The 20,099-nt window shown below is 53.5% G+C and overlaps 1 protein-coding gene across 1 annotated transcript in view; it reads right to left on the reverse strand.

The window, feature by feature from the left end:
* Positions 1–20,099, reverse strand: part of CDH23 (cadherin related 23) — a 407,397-nt gene that overhangs the window by 210,917 nt on the left and 176,381 nt on the right. The window contains exons 8-9 of the mRNA XM_073878857.1: positions 18,721–18,849; positions 11,056–11,134 (exon numbers count right to left, since the gene is read on the reverse strand). Of these exons, the coding sequence (XP_073734958.1) occupies positions 11,056–11,134; positions 18,721–18,849 (208 nt within the window). The remainder of the gene's footprint in view (positions 1–11,055; positions 11,135–18,720; positions 18,850–20,099) is intronic.

Here is a 20,099-nt window from a genome sequence, read left to right on the forward strand (position 1 = left end):
GCCCAGAGAGACAGGGGATTGCAGCGTGGGGTTGCTGGGTGACTTCAGGCTTAATATCTGTGTAACCATATTGCAAAAGGGCATGCCTAAGACAGTGCCTTTTGCTTAATCTTTCTCTTTTATTGCTTTTTCTCTTGTATGATTTAACCTTGCACCAGATATCAAGCTAGATAAATAAAAACTTTTATTTCAGATTAGCCCCGGCTGGGGGCTGCCTTGAAAGCTGAGCAGTCATCCAGGGAGTCAGATGAAAAAGGGAGCTGGGAATCTGAGCTGCTTAGAGGGGCTCATCTCAGGTTCAAAGCCCCCAAAAGATATTTGAGACCTTTTCTGAGGGGAGGGGCAAATCCCTCCTCCAGTGCCCACAGCCTGCGGGGGGGGGGGGGGGGTTGCTGAGGCCAGCATAGTAACCTCCCCAGTGCAGGGCTCCTCCCCCCGACCCCCTCCCCTCCTGGCTGGCCCCTCCCCCGCTACCTCCCCTCACCCTGTGCTTCTTCCCCAATGCTCCAAGCAGCCACCAGACACTGCCTTTATAGACTTATTTCTCAGTGGCACGTGGGCTCCACGGGGGCAGTGACAGTGGCCTCCACTCACCATTGGTCCCCAGGGTCTAACATGGAGCCTGGCCCACAGTAGGCACTCAATCAATATTCGGGGTTAAAGGAATGAAGGAAGGAATCCTGGGATTCCAGTCCATACACAGACCAGTGGGTTGTCATGACTCACTTCATTTCCCAGGCAGAACAGTAAAGGATGGCAGAATGAATGTGAGTTTTGGAAGCAGGGAGATCTAGATTCAAATCCCATGTCAACCACTTAGGGGCTGTGTGACCCTACGCACATTTCAGGAGCTCTGGGAGTTTAGTTTCCTTGTCTGTGAGATGGCTTTGGTCAGCCACATCCTGGGGTTATGGTGAGGGTCAGAGAGGATGTCTAGCCCAGGCAGACTCTCACACGTGTTCAGCGACAGACATACAAGATGCTGTTCAGAGTAGCAGGGTTTGTAATAGCAGAGACCAGGGCATGCACCCATCAGCGGGAAAACGGATTGCCTGTGCCATTTTCTCACGATGGAGGACTATGCTGTAATAAAAAAGAACAAATGATACCTACACCAAAAAAAAAAAAAAAAAGAATGAACCTCAGATATATAATATTGGGTAGAAAACACAAGTCCCAAGAGACCACGTATAACATGATACTTTTTAAATAAGGTTCAAAGACAATTAACCCAAACAAGATGTGACCCATAGATATGTGACAAAAGATTCCGTAAAATCGAGGGAATGAAAAAAACACAAGATTCAAAGATGTGGCCGTGGGAATGGGGCGGAGCACAGCCAGATGTGAGGTGTGGGTGACAGTTTAGGTCTTGGGTTGGCTGGGGGATTCATGGGTGTCCACAGTATTATTAAAAATGAACAATGAAGCTAAAGAGGGCCAACACAGACCGATGTTGATCATGATCCAAGAATTATGTCTCTATCAGTTCTGTGTGCCTGAGGTGTGCCAAGCTAATGCAGAAAGAGAACACAAAATAGATGGTGGCTAATTTCATACTCTTCTAAAGATCTCAAAGCCCTGGAAATCCAATACAAAGCGGTTACCTGAGAGATGAGGGAAAAGTGGGAAAGAGGCAAATCTGCTAAAAAGACAAATGCTTGTTGACACAGGGAAATCGGACTAGAATCTCCCGGCCAAACAACCTCTGGCCATGAACTAGAATTAATCCCCAGCCTTGTGAGCAGCCTCCAGCCATGACTGGTCTGTCAGACCCCAGGCATGCCTGAAGAGAAGTGGTTTCCTGAGCTGAGCTGCAATGCACTCCCTCCTTAGCTAGGAGGTGGACCCAGCGTGTAGCAGAAGGGGTTCTAATTGGGCCCGAGGGGGAGTTCTTCGGGGGATGCTCCCACAGTACGTGGGACACATAGGAGGCTCTATAGCATCCTGAGCAAGAGACAGAAAGTCCTGCCCACGAAGAGGGCGTGGGAAAGAGAAGAAGTGGGAAGGGAGGGTCTCAGTCCGTGTGGCAGTGAGACCTCTCAAAAGTCCACTGACAGCAAGGGGCAAGCTACTGCTGTTGACAAAGAACATATAGGGCGTCCTTAAAGGAAGGAGGAAGAACAAAGACTTCTCTGGTTTATCACAAAGGCGGAGACACAGGAGAGCACTGGGAGCAGGAGCAGACTGGCTGGGAAGTCTCACACCCTTGACGAGAGGAGGGAGAAAGATCAGGGGAGAATGTAGGGCAGGCTTTCCTGAGGTTCACCGGGAGAAATGTAGTGTTGGTGTGAGAGATCACTGTCATTTAGGTATGGTGGTGGTGGAGAGGAGAACTGTACATAATATGCCAGTGTATTTGTTTCATATATATATATATATATATATATATACACACACACACACACACACACACATATATATATATATATACACTTTAAATTTTTCCAAGTATATTTGTATAATTACATGAAAAATCTACCAGAGGCACCGCCCCTGGATATTTTCAAATGAAGAGAGTCATGGACTGCAAGTGGAATGATCCTTGGACACATTCGTTCCTGCTCTAGAGAGAATGTCTACCAACTGTCAGTGGCTTCTGGAGGGCTGGGTAAGACTTGGAGGCCTGTCCAGACTAATGGGAAAGTGTGCTGGGATCAATTAATGATGTCTGCCTTGGTAGGGGATTGGTAAATTGGGGTCTGTGCGCTGATGCAGGTCTAAGGTAGCAATCGTGGGTATTATGAATATGCCCCTTTCTGCCTAGGCCACCACCAGGACCCCAAAGACCTAGACCCAGAGGTTAGAAGCTTCTTTGTCTCGTCCTTTTTTTGTGTACTATTTATTTTCAATATGTCGCCAGAGCCTGCTGTCTTCCTTCTTGTCCATCTCTATAATGACTACCCCTCCCAGCTGGGGTGATAGCCCATGAGCAGACCACCCTCGACCTGGTGCTTCTTGCTCCAATCCATCTAGAACTCCCCCTAGATGAATCTTCTGATGACCCCCTGTTTGTCCCCCTCACCACCAGCCTTATTCAAAGAACCCTCTTATTTTGCCTTCTAGGCCCTCTCCAGCTGGCCCCCTGCCTGTCTTGGATCTGCCCTTCACTTCTCCCTGTGGCCATCTCTCGGCTCCGGCCAGGTGGGTCCCCCTGTGCCCAGAAGATGCTCTGAAGTTTCTGGTGCTTCTGGGCACCCGCTGTGCTACCCCAAGCTGGGGGCTGTGGCATGTGATTCCAAAGTCAAAAGCAGGGCTGATTTTCCTGAGTTTTCACTTCTCCGGGTTGGGGAGGAAAATGCCAAGCGGCTTTATCACAGGAACTTTGACGCATTTCAAATGATGGTCTCCTGTGATGGCTGCTCCCCACCAGGCCACAGCCGGGGGCCTGATTCAGTTACTGGCATATGTGTAAGCCCGTGCAAGTCTGACTGTATCTGATTATTCTCTCTCCAGACACATACACACACACACACACACACTGCGCACACTCACACGTGTACTCACACACACGCAGCCTTCACTTCAAAGCACTCAATGCATTTTCAAAGAATTGCCTCACTTGTTAATATTAAAGTGAAATCCAGTAAAGACTGGCAAATGAGGGCTTCGTCCTTCACTAACACACCTGGGCAGGTCCCCAGTGTGGCTGGTAGGGAGGCCACTGACTTTCAAGCTGGGGTGAGGGGTTTTGGCCCTGCCACTGCTCCCCGATTCTTGATTCTAGGCCAGTGTTTCTCAACCTTCCTGGCATCGCCCGCACTACCAGCCATTTAAGACATGTTTTTTGAACTTCTCCCCCCGCCCCCATGAAATTCCAGCACCACAGATATAACTGCATGTATATATCTATGCCTTATAAATAGAATAAACACTTTTCACCCCTCATAACAAATGTTGGACTCCTTGAGGGCGCTATCACCCCTGTTGACTACACAGGCGTTTCCTCACCAGTGCTTCTAAAAGTGTGGTCTCCAGACCAGCAGCATCAGCATCACCTGGGCCCCACTCCCAAAGGTTCCAGTTCAGTAGTTTTAGGGTGGGATGCAAAATTTTGAGTTTCTAACAATTCCCATTACTAGATGTTGATGCAGATGCCGCTCTTCTGGAGACCACATTTTGAGAACCACTGTCGTCGTGAAACATGGGTGTATTCTGGATCCCGGGGGGACTTGGGTTCAAATCCCTACTCTTCTACTTAGTAGCTGTGACCCTTGGCCAGTCTATGTACATGCTGAGCCTCGCTTTACTGTGTGCAGGATGGAGTTATAATGTCTCCCTCACAGACTGCTGTGAGCAGTAAATGTGTCCAGCCAGTGCCCAGCACATGGCAGGCACCCAATAAATGGGCTTCCCCCGCCCTCCCTCTGGGGGATGTTCCAGAGCTGCAGAAGGCCCAGGCAGGCAAGGCTGCGATGGGGAAAGGGATGTGGGCTGCAAGGCATGGGCGGTGGGAGAGATGGGGCCCCTAGAGCCTGGAAGGTGGTGTGTGGGCTGAGAGAGAGTCTGTAGCGCAGGATGTGGTAGGAAAGGCTAGCATGGGCTGTTGGCCACACCCTCACTCCCCAGGTGGTAAAGGCCCTTTTGGCACCAGAAAGGAGTCCCTTCAGCATCAGTCATGGGAAGGAGAGAGTCAAATGACAGAACTCATCAGTCTAGCATGTGTGGAAAATGAAAATGCTTCCAGAAAGGGTTCAGACAGAGCGCTGGAGGACTCATTAAGTCAGTTTTGTGGGCCCCCGTCCCCATGCCCCCAAGTCAGTAGTTCTGCGGCAGGGCCCGAGAACTCGTGTGCCCAACAGGTGTCCAGGTGCTGCTGCTTTTGCTGCCTGTCTCAGACCCCCGCGCTGGGAACCGCGGCTCCACAGCCTCCTATAGATGCACTCCCTACCTCAGGGGACGGAGAACCAGTGAGAAGTCTGGGTGCCTGCAGGAAGGTGATGGCAGGACAGTATCCTCAGTGCCCTTGGGGCTGACTGAGAAGCCTTCAGCCTCGGCTCCTGGCCGCTGGGGGAGCCCGGCTCCTGGTACGCGGGAGTGGCCTCAGCTAGCGATGCAGACTTTGGACAGCACACCACATGCCTGTCTCCTCTGCATCCCGATGGCGGCAAGGGAAAAGGGAAATGGCTGGCATCTGTTGAGGGCTTACCAAGCAGCGACCTGTGGGACACTCGCCAAATGCCACTCACTTTAGAGAGCAGACTCACTTATTTTTATTTTCACAACTCTGTGAGAAAGATACAACTGGCCCCATTAAAGGCTGGGGAAACGTCCTTCGAGAGTTTTGGTCACCCACTCAAGGGCACTTAGGAAGACAGGGTTCCTCTCTAGAACACACAGTGGTCAGGTGTTAAATTAAGCAACGTCCCAGCTCAAGGGGGCTCTAAAGCCATCTCAGGCCATGGGCCGATCCTATGTCACCTGTCCCAAAGGCCACTTCCTGTCACCTTGACCTCCTTACCCTCCTTTGGCTCTGCTGTCTCTGCCCCCCCACTGGGATGTCCAGTTGGGGAACACCACAACAGCCTCCCCTTGGGCCTGCTTCTTCCTCCCTGCCCTCCCCCAGCCCACTGGCTCCAGTCTGACCACAGTGAGCTTTGTACAACACACCTCAACCATGCCCCCCCCCGGCCCCCCCTTGCTGCACTGGCTCCCTGCTACTCTCAGGAGCAAGGCCTGGTATTCTCCTGAGCAGGGCATTCCACACCCTGCCTGGCTGGGCCCTGCCTCCCTCAGTGGCCTCCTCTCCCCCAAGGTCTCTCTTGCACGCTGCGCTCAGCCATGCTGACTTACTGCAGGTCCACAAACATGTACTCTCTCCTGCTCTGGGATCCTAGTACATGCTGTTCCCTCTGCCTGTAACACCCTAACTCCATAGTTCCCGGCTAGTTCCTGCTTATCAGTCAGTGGGTGGCTTAGGTGATCTCTTCTCAGTGAGTCTCCTCATCCCAGTGAAGGCTGGGGGAGGTGCCCCCTCCCATGGATTCTTTCTCATTTCCTTTTACAGATGTTTTCAAACATACAAAGAAGTAGCAAGAACAGTCTAATGGGCCCCCCATGGAGCCATCACTCCATGTCCACACAGCCCTTGCTTTTTAGTCTGCCTTCCCATCCACACTACAGGTTCCTGAGGCCGAGATGATACCTCTGACCCCACACCCTCTCAGGACATTAGTGCAGCTCTTGGCCCAGAGAAGACCCTCCATCCACTGTGGGTGAATGCCAGGAGTCCACATTTGTTGAGCACCTACTATAAAATCAGGTGCTCTTCTATGTGCTTACAGGCCTTAGCTCACTGTATGCGCATAGCTTCCCTGTGAGGCTCCGGCTACTCTTTTCTCCATTTCATAGATTGGAAAACTAACAGCTCAAAGGTTATACAGTTGGTCAGTGGTAGAAGCCAGCAAGGCAGTCTAACTTTGGAACAGAGCTGCCCACAGAAATAGGATGTGAGCCACATGTGGTATTTTAAATTCTCTGGTAGTCATATTAAAAAAAAAAAAACAGATGAAATTAATTTTAATAATATGTCGTATTTAACTCAGTGTATCTAAAATATCACTTTAACACGTCATCACGTAAGACATTATTAATGAGATACTTTATAATCTGTTTTGCATACTAAGTCTTCAAAATCCTGTGGGTTATCTTACAGACTAGCCACGTGTCAAGGGCTTAGTAGCCACAGGCAACTGCACTGGCCAGCAGAGCTAGTGGTCAGCACCCTGGACAGTGGCCCCAGAGCCCAGCACTCTCAACCACTTCTCTGCTTAAATGGATAAAGGAGGAAATGAATGAATACAAGTCCCCAGGACCCTTGGGCCTGATCTTTCCTTGATAATTACTAATGCTTAATACTTTATGGCTCTTTAGAGTCTCTCTGGCACTATTTTGTCTGCCATAGAGATTATTAACCCTGTACCATGGACGAGGATTACGGAGTAAAGAGGGGTCAAATGCCTTTCTTTGACACATTGCTGCAGGTGACAGAGCTGGGCCTTGAATGCACAACTTTGGACTCCAAGTTCTGTGCTCTGTGTGGGGTGGGACACAGCTGCCCCTTGAAGGAGGACTGTCTCCATCTGGCAAAGGAGGGTGTCTGTTTAGACCTCAGGCTGGGCTGGCCGCTGGGGATGGGAGCCCCATTTTGTTCAGGCCCTGGAGGAAGTGATGCCCTTGGTGAGTGGCAGGGCAGGCACAGGCTGAGGAAGCAGATGGGGCCTGTGCCAGGTCCTCTGTGGGAAAGAACCTTGTCATTCTTCAGTCTCAGTTTGGCCACAAGAGGCTGAGAACAAATTGATGGCAATGGAGCCATAACTTACCTCTGAAGGCCTCTTTGTTCTTGGCAAAACAGAGGGGTCATTAGTTATGGCAAAAGCACTGGTGTGCAGACATAACATAAATCCCCCCAGCTGCAGGGCTGATAAACAGCCCGGAGGGGATGGGGGCCTCAAGGAGCCAAGCAGGTTAACCGCGTGCCATGGATCACTCATGGGCTCAGACCTGTGTCCCACCCACATGCAGACAAAGCCACCCCCTGCCCAAGCTCTGGAGGTGCCCAGAGACTCAGTCACCCACAGTGGCCATCAGGACTCACACCTGGCTCCAGGAACCCCCGAGATCCTCATTTTTCTTTCAAATGAAAATGGTTCCCTAGCATCTAGGGTGGGAGCAGGCTCCCATGGGGTACTCAGGGCCAGCTTGGGCCAGTCAGCATGAAGGTGCCTCTGTGGGCCTCCCTTCTTTCTGCTTCAAGCCAAACAGACACTGGCTGAGCCTCCTAGGAAAGGGCTGAGACTTCACAGCACTGGAAAGGCAGGTGTGTGAGGCCAGATCCTTGGCAGACAAAGTGCTTTGCAACAATGTCTACTGGTCAAGAGAAGTAGAGATGAGGCTATATCCTAGTTTTCTGCCTATCTGCTTCCCTGGAGACGTCATCCTCCTGCCTGCCTGCCTGCTCTAGGCTCACACTGAGGCTGGATTACAGGGAGGCCATGCCAGCCCAGGGCCAGGGAGAAGGGTGGGCAGGAACAGGTGGGTGGACAGCCAGGTCAGCCAGGTACTCAGGATGGGGAGGGAAGGAAAAGGGAAGGACTGCCCTCAAGCTGCCTAAAAAGAATTTGGGTGGGGTTGTGGGTTGCGTAGTGACAAACACCCATGAGAGAGTTAAAGAACCATCAAGGCCACCCTGCAAACGAGGTCCAAGTGCTATCTTAGCAAGGACGGCAACTATTTGCCACTGGTGCTGTGTGCCCTCTCTCTTTCTGCACCCATAGCAGACTCTACCAATTGAATACCACACTGAGCCTGCTTGGCTTCAAGCAGCCGTTACCAATCAATCACAGTTGGCATGTGAGAGGAAACCCATTTGTCATCCTTTCTAAAAGCCCTCAAAGCACATTTTTGCTGGCAGTGGAAATCCTAAAATGCTATGCTAAGTGCTGCAAGCCTTCTGGAAGTTTCTGCCTCCCGCCTCCCATCTTCACGCACATCACCTACCTGTAGTTTCACATCCTGGGTCTCCCTTCTCAACCTGCTATTCACACTTGGGCACCTGGCCCAGGAGAGTATGCCCCTGGAAATCTCAGAGTACACTGCCACAGGCAACTGTCCCCAGCCCAGACACCAAAGGCTCAGCAGCTCTGCCCTCCGACCTCCTGATGCCAGGGGAGGGGGTGAGGAAGGAGAGCTGGCTAGGGCCATCTTTTTTTTTTTTTTTAAAGATTTTATTTATTTATTTGACAGAGAGAGACACAGCAAGAGAGGGAACACACGCAGGGGCAGAGGGAGAGGGAGAAGCAGACTTCCCGCCAAGCAGGGAGCCCGATGTGGGGCTTGATCCCAGGATCCTGGGATCCTGGCCTGAGCTGAAGGCAGACACTTAACGACTGAGCCACCCAGGTGCCCCTAGGGCAATCTTTAAGGGCTGGAGAGGGCCTGGGGTTCTGAGGCTGGTGGCCTGGCACCCAGAAGGAACTTAGATGGACAAATACCCTGGAGGATGGCCTCTCAGTGTCACGCAGGAATTTCCAGTCTGGTCATGATCACAGGCTAGCTCCTGGCTCCTTGCTTCCCACCTTCATTTGGCTGGGGTATGTCTGGAACCAGCCCACAGGCAATGAGATGAGGAGACAATCCCCCACCCAGCCAGGTGTCCCTTTATGCTGCCACCTTATCCTGGTGCCTCAACTCTACCACTCTTGGGGCTCACTGGTGTTCCCTTAGGTCTCCAGCACAAGCCCCTTGTCCCTGGGGGGCACTTGGTTTGCTTCCCAAATTGAAAAAATCATGAAGAAAACCAGTACCAGCATGGGCCTCCCTTCTCCTCTGCTTAGCAGGAGAGGGCCCCCTAATTCCTGGGGAATTCTGCCTTCTTGCAGAATGGCTTCCTTCCTTCCTAGGACTAGTTTTCCCACATCCTAGCCTAAGGACCCTCTGCATCTGGGGAGCTGTGAGAAAGGGCTATTCTGGGGTCCCACCCCAGTTTCACAGAACGAGAATCTCTGTGGGTGCCAAGGACTCTGCATTTTTGGTAGGAGCTCCAGGTGATTCTTGGGCATATTGGAATTTGAAAACCCATGACCCTAGAATCACATTCCTTCTCTCCTCCCTTCCTTCATTCCACAAGTACACATTGGGGTTTACTCTGCTGAGTCCTGTGCTGGGTACCAGAATGGGGAGGAAATGGGGTTGGGGAGGAGGGGCCTGAACCCTTGCTGCTGCTGCTGACCACATGAGCCGGTCTGGCATTTGCTTTGGGGCCTGGGGTACCCTGGGCTTAACGACATGATAGTAGTCATACCGGCAGCTGCAGGTCACAGGGAGCCCACAATGCCCCCGATTTCCTGCATCCCTAAGGAGGGGGAGGGTCTTCCTCCCACGAGCTAACTCCCAGCTTCCCAAGGTTATTATTAGCTGCCAGCAATAACAACAACAACAACAAGTAACACGTATAAAGGAACTTACATCCATGAATTAGGTTCTCTACATATATTAAGTCTTCTGACCCTTAATCACCCAAGATAGTAAGCACTTCTTATTGTTCTATACTTCTATACTGAGGTATAGAGACCCACCTGAGGCAATATGCTCACGAGACTCCATCCTCTATGTTCTTGATCATTACACCTTGGTGTCTTTTGAGCTTCAGGGGAAAAAATGTCCCCCAAATGTCACTCCCTGTTGTGGGGGTGTGGTCGGGAGAGGCGATGGGGTAGACACAAGCCTGGTGGCTTGCCATCCTCCTGGCCATCAGTCTGGCCTGCCCAGATGCGCGAGGCTGACCCTGCACTGACTAGGGGGCAGGGCAGGAGGCCACCTGTGGGGTGGGGTAGGAGCATGGGGACAGAGCCAGTCTGTGGAGGAGTGAGCAGCCCTCATGGGCCTCTCGTCGACTCCCTCTCTCCAAAGCCACTCAGCCCTGGGACAGCCAAATGGAGCTACTTGGTCCATCTTTAGGTAGGCATGTGGGGTCAGGGATCCCATCAGCCAGAACCTTCTCTGCAGCCAGGCACTATTCTGCCTAACCAAGCGATGGGGCGGGAGAGAAGGGGGCTCTGTGCATCCCCTGCAGCACTCCTGATGAGACAAGAACTCCTAATGGTCAGAAATGTGAAAAGAGCATGAAATCAGGTGAAATTGCAGGTCTATTCATCCTAAAATGATGCACAAACTGCCACCGTTTCATCAAGTCAGAAAAGCAAAACAAAGAAACACCCACAGCACTGAAGGAGGTAGATGGGAGTCCCCAGTGACCAAGGCTCAGAAACCCAAGGTGCTCAGATGCCGCGGACCATGGACAGTGGCACATGCTCCTGTCCCCCAACACCACCCAAGCGGCCCCCAACATCTGAGCCTCAGTCCCCAGCTCCTCTCCTCCTCCCCAGCACCTCCCTCCTTCATCCACTTCGTCCCCTTCCGAGGCCTTCTGCCCAGCGTTTTCCCTGGGGGCTGGTCCCCTCATACCACGGTCCACACTCCCAGACCTCTGCTCAGACCTGCAGAGCCTGACACTCCTGCAGTGGGGATGGGGGGGCCAGGGCGCCGAGCCCTTACCTGAGACGATGGTGTAGCCGATCCCCCGGGGACGTCCTTTATCCTGGTCGACAGCGGTGATAACGCGCACCGTTGTGCCCTGGGTAGGAGAGAGGAGGGACCTTATTTGGCTGCCCAGCCCCTGGGGGGGCCATCTTTTTTTTTTTTTTTTTTTTTTGGCTCTCTTGGCACCTGCAGCTTCCCTCCCCAGGTAAGTGGAGTCCCTGCCACCAGGCCAGCCTAGGAAGTAGCTACTGAGGGCTCGGGTCTCAGCTGTCCCCATCAACCCGGGGACATAACACTGAGGCCTCGGCAAACAGCTCAGAGTCCCTTGGAGAGGCCCGATCTTGCTGATGCTCTCATTCCCCCTTCCCGTCTCCCCTCCATCTGGTGTAACCACCCAGGAAAGAGGGAAAACAAGCTGGGGGACAAGAGATCTGGTCTCTATCTCAACCACCCATCAAATTGCTGTGTGACCTCAGGAAGGTTGCTGTACCTTTCTGATCTCAGTGTGCCCTACCTTAATATGAATAACAGCAAAATCCCTGGGGCCCTGCTTTCACTGGGACTTGAGTAAAGGAGAGCATCATGGATCAATCACTCTACTAATGAACGCATCATAAATCCTGAAAGTACTGACCCCCGAGGCCACCATGGCCCTGTGAACCATGCCCTATCCAGCACTGCCACAGCAGCTCCTGCCTCCGTTGACTTTGTCCCACATCCTGTTTCTTCTCCCTGCAGCACTGGGGGGGAAGGGGCCAGGATCTGAGACTACCAGGATGGGGCTTCAGGGGTCTCTGCTCTTAGGGCGCATGCAGCCTGTGGCGAGGGGTCAAGGACAGATTCACAGACACTGCTATACACATCTAAGAGTGCTCAGATGCAGAAATGTACCCCGAAGTATAGAAGTCCACCTGGAGGACCTGGCAAGGGGTTGTACAGACAGCAACATTGAGGATGGGTCACGAAGAAGGAGTGGGAGTTTGCCACGGAGAGAAGTTGATACAGAAGGCAAAAGACAGAGCACAGGCAGGGACTTGGGGGCATAAGACTCTCAAGGAAGGGATCCTGGCATGAATGGGCACATTCAAATATCAGCTGATGGACTGGTTGGTTGATTGAATAAAGGGATGCACAAAAGAGGATTCTGACATCACCACTGCCGCCGCCACCACCTGCTGAGTCTCTCCTTGCCCACGGTGACCTTCACCTTCCTCTCCAGCCCTATCACACCATTGTCCGGCCAGCCAAGCCTGTCCACCTGCCTGCCTGAAGTTCTGGCTTGGGCTGCAGTCTCCCCTGGTTGATAACCAGCAGGACAGCCGGTCCCCGTCCCCTAGGGAAATATCAACCCTGGCATTCACACGTCTAATGACGATCTCTTGTGGCCTTGATAGGCTGCCTCTCACCCATTTGCTGTCCATCAGCTAGAGGTGTGAAGTCTGCTGGCTGTACCCTCCACCCCTACCTGAGCACCTCCTCCTGTGGAGAGAGTCTGGTTCTCTGACCTATAGGCCCTCTGATCAGTAGGGTGGGGCCCTGGGGGCAAGACACACAGGGGCACCCCCACCTCACCCTCCCAGAGCAGGGCTGTCCCTGTGCGGCTGTCGCTCCATCCTCTCCCAGGCCCAGGAACACCTCTAGCTTGGGCTGAAGGAAGGCGAGAATGTTCCAGGAGAAACGGTTCCCGCAGAAACATGGACACAGCCCTGAGACCAGGGCCGTGCAGAAAGCAGGTCTGGCTCCCTCCTTGGGGCCTCTTCCCCTGGAGAGACAGGAGCTCGGGCTACATCCCCTGGGGGAATAGACTGTTAAAAAATCAGAGAAAGACACCATTAAATGAGCCTCTCCCCAAGCAGGTTCTGAGGACCTGAACTGTGACCAGCTTTGAGGGCCCTGTTCTTTCCCGAGCACCCCCTCTGCGCCCGGTGCTGCTGCAAATGCCTTCTATGTACTAGTTCCACCCTCACACCCACCCCAGAAGCCCCATCTTCTAGATGAGGAAACTGAGGAATTCGAGTTAAATGGCCTTGCCAAGGTCCCACTGCAAGGAAGGAATGGTGAAGCCAGGGTTCAAAGTCAGGCACTTTGGCTCCAAAAAGCTCTCGCCCACCAAGCGATGCCACTCCGTCCCACGTTCTGTTATAATAATGGTAACTGTCATTTATGACCGCCCTTGCTATGTGGCAGGCACTAATCTACGCACTTCACGAGCATTAGCTCATGTCAAATTTGGGACAACTTACATATCCCACCATTCCCTTGGGCTTCGATGTAGTAATGGCTCCTCAAAGTAGTAAAGTGACTTAAAACAAAACAAGACCACCGCAACCCTGTTAACCTTTGTTCTCCTGGGCTTTCTGACCTGATGACAGACTCTTCCCCCGTAATATCTGCTAACGGCCCCAGACCCAGGCATCTGTGGAGGGTCACTGCAGGGTCTGCTCGAACAGCTTCCCCCAATGTCACCCCACAGAGGGATCTTTTTTGGGGGGGTCTACCCCTCTAGGAGCCGCTCCTCACACAGGAGAGGCCTGGGTTTGCCCCCAGGAGAAGGTCCCCCACAGTGTGGGACTCTGGTGTGAGGCTCAGGTGTCAGGACATGGGGACGACTCCCTCTTTTAGAGCCCCATCTGGCCTGGTCCCAGAAAGTGTCTCAGTTGGAGGGTCTGCTGAGGACAGGGACAAGCCTGCCAGTGTAACTGGGTCCAGAGCCTCCAGAGCACCTTTCCAGAAAGTCACTAAACAGTATAACTCCAGGGGCAGCTGCATGGCCCCAGGCATACAACCCAGGAGTGGCTGTGCTGAGCCGGGCCTATAGATAAAGGACAACTACAAGGACAAGTATACCACAGGAGGTCTGGAGGGGTGGGCAGCGGTGGCCTATGCAAAGATGGGACCTGGTGGCCAAAGCACCCTCAGGTCTCAGAGCCTTGCGAGCGTCTCGCCATGGGCACCTCCACCGTGGGCTGCCTGGAGGCTCGCGGACAGGTGGGCCTCAGAGGCGGCCAGTGGGCAATCAAGACGGGAGGACAGGGAGGCTGGCTCTCCCCAGGAAGAGCCACCCTGAGCTTCTGGGAAGTGAGAGCCAACAGGCTCCTGACAAAGTTTGGGGTTTCATCTCTTTTTGGGTAAATAAATCCATTTTTAATAAAACCCTGAGCTTTTAATACAAGTGCAGCCACAAAGACTGGAAATGTTATAAGAAGGAATTAACGGGGAGGAATGGGGGCTCTTGGGATCCCACAGCTCTTGTTTCAGAGTCTTAGTAATTATATTTTCAATATACTGAAACTTATTTCCAAAGACGAGGGAATGGAGAAGCATGGCCCAGAGCCAGGCCCCTTACTGGCTGGCTCTCCAGATCGGGGCGGGGGTGGGGGTATGCACCAGCACGTGGCTGGGAGAGCAGGTGGGCAGGCCCAGGAGGTTCAGAGAAGGGTCCACCCTGCCATGGGGCTCCTCCTGTCACAGGAACCCACGTTGTAAGGAAATGAGGCACCCCCCCGCCTCCGCCACCCTGAGAGGCTAAAGGAGCACAGGCCTCCAGGGCCCCGGCTCCTTGTGGTGGGAAGAGCAGTATGGTGGGGGGTTAAGGGTTTGACTCCGTTGCCAGACTGTCTAGGCTCAAATCCTTTGAGTGAGTTACTTGATCTCTCACTGGCTTGTTTTCCCCATCTATAAAATGGGTATAACAGCCCCCACTCCTCAGCAACTGATATGTGTACAGCGCTTAGAACCACACCCAGTACACAGCAAATGCTATAAAAGTGACTGTCACCGTTCAAGCATCTGATGAAAGCTCAGGTGTCTCTTTCCAGACACTGCCTGCCAATGCTGTGCCCCACAGTTTCAGCACATTTGGACTCCCTAGCACCCCAGATTCATAATCCGTACCCTGGAGCAAAGGCGTCTTCTGGGTGTTAGAGAGACAGAACAGCTAACAGCCCAGGAAGGGCTAGCACTCGTTAAGTACCTACTCTGTACCAAGCACTGTGCTGGGCACCCAACAGAGGTACTCTCAAGTTTTCCTCACAAGCCCCAACAAGGGGGAGTGTGCGAGGAAACAGGCGCAGAAGGTTCCGGCATTGGCTTCAAGTCACAAGGTGTGGTCAGCGGGTGGGGCGAGGGTGACTGGGGAATGGAGGCCTGTGCTGGGGTGGGTCTGGGGGACTCCACTGCTCTGTGGCAGAGGGGACAGGCCCAGGGCTTGACGCCCAGTAAGGCGTACCGAAGACAGGGGTGGGCGAGGGGTGCGAGGCAGCCCCGGCCTCTGAGGTTTGGGTACTGGTGAGGAAGTCCAGGCAGATTTGAGAGGAGCTGAGACTCCTCTAGAAGGAGCTTGTGTCTCCCCTTTCTGTGGCCTGCCTTTCCCAGAGCAGCCGGCCGGGACAGGAGCTGGAGCGGGAACCCACGGGGCGGTGGGGGCCTCAGGGGTCCTGGCCCATCTCTCTCCCCTGGGACCGCCTTCCCCATTTCCATGACAGGATTAAGGACTGGAAAGGTGGACGACGGGCAGTCTGCTCTGGGAGTGGGAGGTGCCTGTGGGGGGATGGGCGTGGGGGCTGGAGGGGACTTCCGACAAGAGCTGCCACAGGAGATTCTGAGGCAGAAAATCCTATTTCTCAGGCCTTAATTCCAGTCAATTCCAGTCAAAGGGCCGATAGGCATCAGCTGGCAGTAATTTGTGCAGTTTATCCGCTCTTTTCACCTTCTATCGGTCCTTCCCTGACGGGCAGGCCGACATGCCGCTGCTCGAGTGAGGAAATTAAAATTTGATGCAATAATCCCAAATAAGAAGGATTTTATTAGGTAATATATACACTTTAGATGAGGCATGCTGGCCCGATACAGCGATAGAGAGAGGCATACGTGCTGGGAGCCACAGATAAAGGGGAGGGGTGAGGCAGAGTGGGCAAGGGTCCGACCGGGGGCCCCGGGCCGGCGGCGGCCAGGCTGGGAGTGGGGACGCCTGGGTCCTCAGGGCAAGGAGGCTGAAGAGGCCACGGCGCTCCCTGGCCCTGGCCAGCCTGCGAAGTACGGGGTCAAGTCAGGGCTCCACACTGTAAAGCGACATGCAGGGACCGGATCAAGGCATGGAAACCGATTAGAAGCCTGGAAAAATCAGGCTTGGAGCACAAGGGAATTGGCCTGCAGCAGAAAAAGCTGTGCTAGAGACACGGAAATGGGAGCACTCCTTTCACGTGTGGGGGCGGGGCGGGAAGGCAGAGCCGTGCGCACCGGGAGATGATTCTGTGGGCGCCCTGGGGGGAGTCCGACACCTCCCACTTACTTCCTTGTCTGGCTCCTCCGAGCCCCGTCGTGACCCAAGTGGTGGGGCTCAGGCCTGCCCCCCGGCAGCTCCCGCGGCACTGGCTTTAGCGGTCTCACAGTGCCCAAGGGACAACCGACTCACAACCACTGCAAGTGAATGCCTTGCTGGGGACTCTACACGAGCACGAGCATGTGATCTCCACTCCTTAAAACCCTCAGGGTAATGGAGGCCCTGCTGCAGACATTACCAGTCCGTTTCCCCGTGAGGCAGCGGTCCACAGTGCGTGGGATTTGGCCAAGGCGAGTGCAGGGACCTGCTCCGAGTTTCTCTGGCTACGTGGCCACCATAATGTCCTCACTTCAATCAGCAAGTTAGCTTTGAGCACCTTCTCTGCACTCAGCCCTGGGCCCGATGTCCTGGGGGACCAGGTCCCAGAGACTCAGGCTCCTCAATTACCAGAAGCTCCAAAATAACCCACCTGCACGTTGGTGAGCATCATAGGTGCAACTCTAATTCAGTGGTAAATTATGCAAGCCAGGGAGAGTCCACTCTACCGGAGCTGAGGGGAAAGAAATGGCTGGCTATGTCTGTGGGCTGGTGGGGATGAAGCCAGGGGGAAAATTTCTAAGAAAGGTGGCCAGTAAGCTGGGAAGCAACAGACGGGCAGATTTTGGATTGGTGACAGGAACAGGCATGAGGATGATAGGATGGTGAGGGACTGGTCTGACCAGGGCATTGTTCATTTGATTGTTCGTTCGTTCGTTCATTCATTCATTCATTCATTCATTCATTCATTCCACAAACACATCCTTAGCACCCCTGATGTGCTATGCCCACAGCAGACCCCATCCTTGCTGAACTATGCGTCCGGTCCAGCAGGGAAACAGAGGCTGAGCAAGCTGTCCAAAGGTGCTGAGTGCTAAGAAGGGGATGTCCAGAGGCCAGGGGCAGTTGGAAGGGCCCACCTCCTCTGAAAGGTCAGGGAAGGCCTCCCTGGGCTGAGAAGATGTGGGCGTAGCAAAGAGATTTTTGAAGGAGATAGCCTTTAGTCTCAAAAGCCAGAGGACCTGCTGTCCATGGACCACTAAGAAAGAGCACATTAGGGTAGGGGGCATTGAGATGTCCCCCTCTACCCTAAATTCAGCTTCAGACACCTGCAACAGGAGACCAAAGGGCATCTTGCTTGTTAGATCTTCCAGCCCACACCCGGCCCCGATAAGGAAGTGGCTACCTCCAGACCTTCCTGGAGACGGAAGCGGAGTGCTTTGAGGATGCGATGGTCAGGATGGACCACAGTCTCCAAACTGGAGGTCGGCCTTCCCTGGCCTGTGGTGGCCTACAGGTACAGTCTGCACCCCGGCCAAGGGAAGCCTGCCTCTCACTCATACCTCATTCTGTGAGCCCGTGCAGGTGGGGCCCCTAACACCCACATGTTCAGGTGGGTGCCCTAGTTGGCTCTCAATGTTGTGCATCCTTCCTGTAAGCACACTGAGTTCCCTCAAAAGGAAGGGCACATTTTTCTTTCTGTAAGAGCGTCCCCCCAAGCTGCATGTCCAGGGGGGTTGTAGCTGCCCAGAGGAGCCAGCTTTTCTTAATTTAGCAGCGCAGTGTGTGTGTGCTTTATTCTAGTTTGTACAGAAGCATGGATGGCTACCAGACCAGGGCTGGGTGAGCAAAGCTGCCCACCCCCAGCCCCTGCCAAGTGGGCAGTAGCATGTTTGGTTCTTTAAGACCCCCGGTCTTAAAGACTGGACCAGAGGCAGACACAGGGCCCAAGGGCAGCCAATTTATAGCCTGGCCGGAGATCTGTGACCTTGTGACATGGCACAAAATCAGGAGCACAACCAATCAGATGCCTCTTTTGAAAACGTGGGACTTGAGAAATCCAAAGATAGAGCAGTTAGAGGGGCAACTGGAGCTGTGTGCTCTCCGAGAAGAGCCAAGCCTGAGAGGACTGGGGAGTGGAGAGCAAAGTGCTGCCATCGTGGGCAGTGCTGGTTGGCTGAGAGAGGCAGACTGCCCTGTGGGGAATGTGGCTGAGCCCAAATATGATTTGGTAAGCCTGGCTGAGTCCAAGTCTGCTCTCCAGACCAGGCTGGTTCCACAGGCGTCTCTCTCACCCCATGTCAATCTTTCTGAACTGCCCCCCTTAGTTTATACTAGGAAGTCTTTGTGTTTTTACCCCTTGGAGCCCTCCAGGGGTGAAGTTAGAGGGTGAGGACATGGGGTGTGGTGGTGTGGTATGAAGAGGGGGTTGGGCTTTCACCGGGCTAAGACACCCAACACTGACATGCATAGGGATTGAGGAGAGTAAGAAACGCCAAGGAAGAGCCTGTCCGGCCAAACAGGGCTCCCATCCCTAAGAGAAGCTCAGACGGAAGTCCCACGGGGGCCAGGGAATGTCTTACCGGAGGAGAATGCTCATAGATGTTAGTGCTGTAAGGCAGGTTGATGAAGATGGGGTCCATGTCCTGGACATCTGTGATGATGATGGCTAAGTTGGCCAGGGTGGACAGAGGCCGGGTCTTGTCTTGATCCTTAGAGGACGAAGAACACACAGCCTTAGGGGGTGACACTGTTGACACGCACACGCGCGCACGCACGCACGCGCACACACACATCTGAACACATATGACACCCATGTGCACAAACATGTGTGCCCAGGGATGCAAGTGCTCCGGGACTCCTGTGGGAAGAGCATTACTACACAGAAGCTCGAGAACTCGAAGAACCCACAGTGATCTTTGACCTGTGCAGGAAAACATAACCAGGGCCCTGCAGGCCCGGCAGAAGGTGGCTTGTCCAATGTCACAAGGCAGGGTTGGATAGAGCCAGATCTCCTGCCCCCAGCCCAGCCTCGGCCTGATCACCCGGGACATGCCATGGGTGGGATGACTGGCTTGGGGTCAAGAGATGGTGCTATCCTTTGCAACTTCTCTTGATTCAGACAGAGGGCCACTGGCCCTCGCCATACCAACTTCCTGCCCCCTCTCATCCCGGGGCAGCAAGGGAATGACCAGGATGGGTGCTGCTCAGAAGAAAGGCCCTTGGACAGCAGAGGGGGCCACTCTGAGACCTGCACCCCCGCCCTGCGCCCAAGGTTTACTGGTCAGGCAAGTTTTCTGGCAGAACCAGCAGGGGGAGCTCCAGGGCCTGTGACATTTGAGGGACTCCAGGAAGAAATCCTGAGAAGTCATGCGGGCCATCCCCCTGTGGCCAGGCAGGCAATGTTTAAACCCCCCTCGTCAGTTGGAAATTTAGCCTTAGGAAAGCTCATCAAGAAAGGATACCAGAAACACAGCTTCTATAGCCCTAACACACACCGCCCACCATGATAAACTGTTTAAAGAGCCCTCTGTTATTGAATGACAATAACCCATGGGAACAGACTCCATGCTGAGAGCGGATTACGTAGCAGGCACCGCGCTGCACCTTGTTTGCTTCTGTGGATACCACGTGCCCATTACTCAGATATATTAACGGAGACTCAGAGAGGTTATTCAGAGATGAGACTCACAGAGACAACTTGCCCAGAGTCAAACAGCTGGTAAGTGTGTGGCCAGGACTCAACTCAGATCCTTCTGCAATGAAAACCTGCCCAAACTGCTTTGATTTGGGGCCCTAACATCAGCTCAGGCCCTGACTTGCTGGGTTGCTTCGAATAGATTCTCTTCCCTCTTGGGGGTCTCAATTTCCTTCTCTGTGAGATGAAGGGGCTCAATGCAAGGACCTCCATGGACCCTTGGGCCTGTAAATTCTCTGGTCTGGGATTTGAGGAACGACTGCG

The sequence above is a fragment of the Callorhinus ursinus genome, unplaced genomic scaffold (genome assembly GCF_003265705.2).
Source record: "Callorhinus ursinus isolate GAN/ISIS: 27379988/994484 unplaced genomic scaffold, GSC_fseal_2.0 scaffold31, whole genome shotgun sequence".
Classification (NCBI taxonomy): Eukaryota; Metazoa; Chordata; class Mammalia; order Carnivora; family Otariidae; genus Callorhinus; species Callorhinus ursinus.